Below are 3,012 nucleotides of genomic sequence, written 5' to 3' on the forward strand. Positions count from 1 at the left end.
ATAGAGGAAAGCTATATGATCACCTTAATAGATGTGAAAAAGCGTTTGATAAAATTTAAATTGATATATGGTAAAGAGACTACAAAAACTAAAAAACAAATCCCGAAGCTAACATTATACTTAATGGTGAGATATATAGACTATTTCCAGAAAAAGGTAACAAAATCTTTGAAAGTTGAGAAGATTAATTTGCAATAGTCAGAGTTCATTAACTATCATGAAATATGCCGTGTCTGTAACCACATTTCTAAGAGTATCCCTTCATGTAGCCTCAGACTCCAGTGTAAATCATTTTTGTCTCCTAAAAGAAGCACCCTGTCACAAAATGTAGTCTGTGCTGGAGGAACAGGGGGGCTTCTGACAGGAGGAGGGGGATCTTTCCCAGCTCTCCCTAGGTATTTGTCTTCCTTTGAAGAAGAGAATATGATTGGAAATCTTCCGGAATATTTCTGAGAGGTGTTTCTTGAACTTCTCACCCATGAAAGCATAGATCACAGGGTTCACACAGCAGTGAGTGAAGGAAATGGTTTCTGTGACATGGGTGGCATAAATCAGCCGCTGGCTCAGGACACATCCATCCAAGATGTTCATGTTGAGCAGAGATGTGAGGAAGAGGACCACATTGAACGGGACCCAGAAGAGTAAAGATGCAATCACCACAATGAGCACCAACTTGATGGCCTTGGACTTGTTGTGATTTTGGCAACTCTTCAGCTGGTGCAGGATGCTAATGTAGCAGAACATAAGGATGGTGAATGGGATCAACAGACCTAAGATATTCATTTCAAAGTGGATGGAGATCTTCCACTTCAGAGTCTGTTGATTGTAAGATGAATAACACTGTAGAATGCCATCTTCAGAGGCCACTTGGTACAGTACTAGTAATGGGCTGGTGGCCATGATGGCAATCAGCCACACAGCCAGACTGAGGGCTGTGCCCATCCTGGCTGTCCTCACTTTCATGGCATAGACAGCATGGACGATTGCCAGGTACCTGTCCACACTCATGAGGGTGATAAAGAACATGCTGCTGAAGAAGCCAATGTAATAAAAACCAGAGACCACCTTGCACAATACAGTCCCAAACACCCACTGGTCCAGCTGATAGTAGGTTTGGAAGGGGAAGGAGAAGACAAAAAGCAAGTCAGACAGGGCCAGGTTTAAGAGGTATATGTCGGTGATGCTCCTCAGCTTCTTACAGGCGACAAGGACAAGGATGACCAGGCTGTTTCCCAGAAGACCAAATACAAACAAGACACAGTAAAAGACAGCAAGAAGCAACTTGCTATCTCTTTGGATAAGTTCCCCATCACAGGGGCTTGCCATGACATCAGGATAGTAGTAGTCGGTTACTGTGGTCACATTGGGCTCCAGTGTATAATCCATCAAGGCAGAAGGACCAGGTCAGAGAGGCACCTAAGAGAGATTCATTCCTTAAAAATATTTTTATTTAAAAATATAGACTGAATTCTAACTGCCTCCCCTCACCTCATTCATATTTTGAAGCCCTAAAGCCCTGTTACAGGCTGAACATTTGTGTCCTCCCAAAATTCATATGTTTTTAAAAAAAACATTTTATTTATTTATTTTGATGGAGAGAGAGATAGCAGAAGAGGGAACACAAGCAGGAGGAGTGGGAGAGGGAGAAGCAGGCCTCCCACTGAGCAGGGAGCCCAATGCGGGGATCGATCCCAGGACCCCGGGACCATGACCTGAGCCAAAGGCAGCTGCCTAATGCCTGAGCCACCCAGGCACCCCTCAAAATTCCTATGTTAAAGCCCTACCCCACCTTGTGATGGTATTAAGCAGTGGGTTCTTTGGGAAGTAATTGAGTTAAATGAGGTCATGAGGGTAGAGCCCTCATGAATGGGATGAGTGCCCTTATAAGAATCACAGGACAGCTTGCTTCTTCTCTCGGCTCTCAAGCCATGTGAGGTTATAAGGAGAAGTCAGTGGTCTGCAACCTGGAAGAGGGTTCTCATCAGAGCCTGCTAGCACCCTGATTTTGGGCTTCCCAGCCTCTAGAGTGGCGAGAATTACATTTCTGTTGCTTATAAACCACCCAGTCTCCGTTATTCTGGGATAGCAGCCCAAACTGGCCAAGACACCACCTAGGTCACTATATTTGGAGATGAGCCAGGAAGGAGGTAATTATAGTTAAATATATCATAAGGGTGGGGCCCCAATCCATAGGCCTGGTGTCCTTATAAGAAGAAGAGTCACCCGAGCATGCAAGCTCTCTCTCTCTCTTCCTCTCTCTGCACGCACAGGGAAAAGACCAGTGAGGACACAGCAAGAAGAGGGAGGGTTGCAAGCCAGGGAGAGAGGTCTTACCAGAAACCGGCCCTGTTGGCACCCTGATCTTGGACCTCTAGCCTCCAGGACCGTGACAAAATTAATTTCTGTTGTTTAAGCCACCAGTCCGGGGCACTTTGGTATGGCAGCCTGAGCTGACTGGTACAGATTATGATACTGAGAAGTGGGTGCTACTGTAACAAATACCTAAGTGGCTTTGGAAGCTGCTAATGGGTGGAGGCGGAAGGATCCTGAGGCGCATGCTAGAAAAAGCCGAGGTTGCCTGTTGGTGGCAATGTGGATGGTAAAGGTGATTATGCTGAGCGCTCCGGGAGAAGAGAGGAGGCTGGAGAGAGAGCTTCCATCGTCTGAGAGATTACGGGTATCATTGTGAACAGAACGGGGGCGGAAATATGAATGTTAAAGGTGAGGTCTCAGGCAGAAATGAACATGTTATTGGAAGTGGAGGAATCGGATCCTTGCTATAAATGGCAGAGAACTTGGCTGAATTGTGTTCTAGTGTTTTGAGGAAGATTGGGTATATTTGTCTGGGGTATTCCTAAACCAAGGTTAAGAGGCAGCCTGGCTTCTCTGTGCCGATTATCGTAAAATGCTAGAGGAGAGAGGTAAGTTGAAGGAGTCGTTAACACAGAGAGGCATCCGAACTCGAAGATTTGGAAGTCTGTCCGTACCACAGAAATGAGGAAGTGTTTCTGG

The 3,012-nt window shown here is 45.8% G+C and overlaps 1 protein-coding gene across 1 annotated transcript; it reads right to left on the reverse strand.

Annotated features, from left to right (window-relative positions):
• Positions 1-318: 318 nt before the first annotated feature.
• CCR8 (C-C motif chemokine receptor 8) lies at positions 319-1,386 on the reverse strand. The gene has a single exon (XM_045863742.2). The coding sequence runs from the start codon at positions 1,384-1,386 to the stop codon at positions 319-321; it is 1,068 nt and encodes a 355-aa protein (XP_045719698.1).
• Positions 1,387-3,012: the final 1,626 nt, after the last annotated feature.

Source organism: Mirounga angustirostris, unplaced genomic scaffold, assembly GCF_029215605.1.
Source record: "Mirounga angustirostris isolate CCGP_5_RB_7025 unplaced genomic scaffold, mMirAng1.0.hap1 SCAF_1, whole genome shotgun sequence".
NCBI classification, from domain to species: Eukaryota; Metazoa; Chordata; class Mammalia; order Carnivora; family Phocidae; genus Mirounga; species Mirounga angustirostris.

Bases quoted from the DNA above. Each gene is read 5' to 3' on its own strand.
- CCR8 (XM_045863742.2), bottom strand. From the start codon at position 1,386: ATGGATTATACACTGGAGCCCAATGTGACCACAGTAACCGACTACTAC.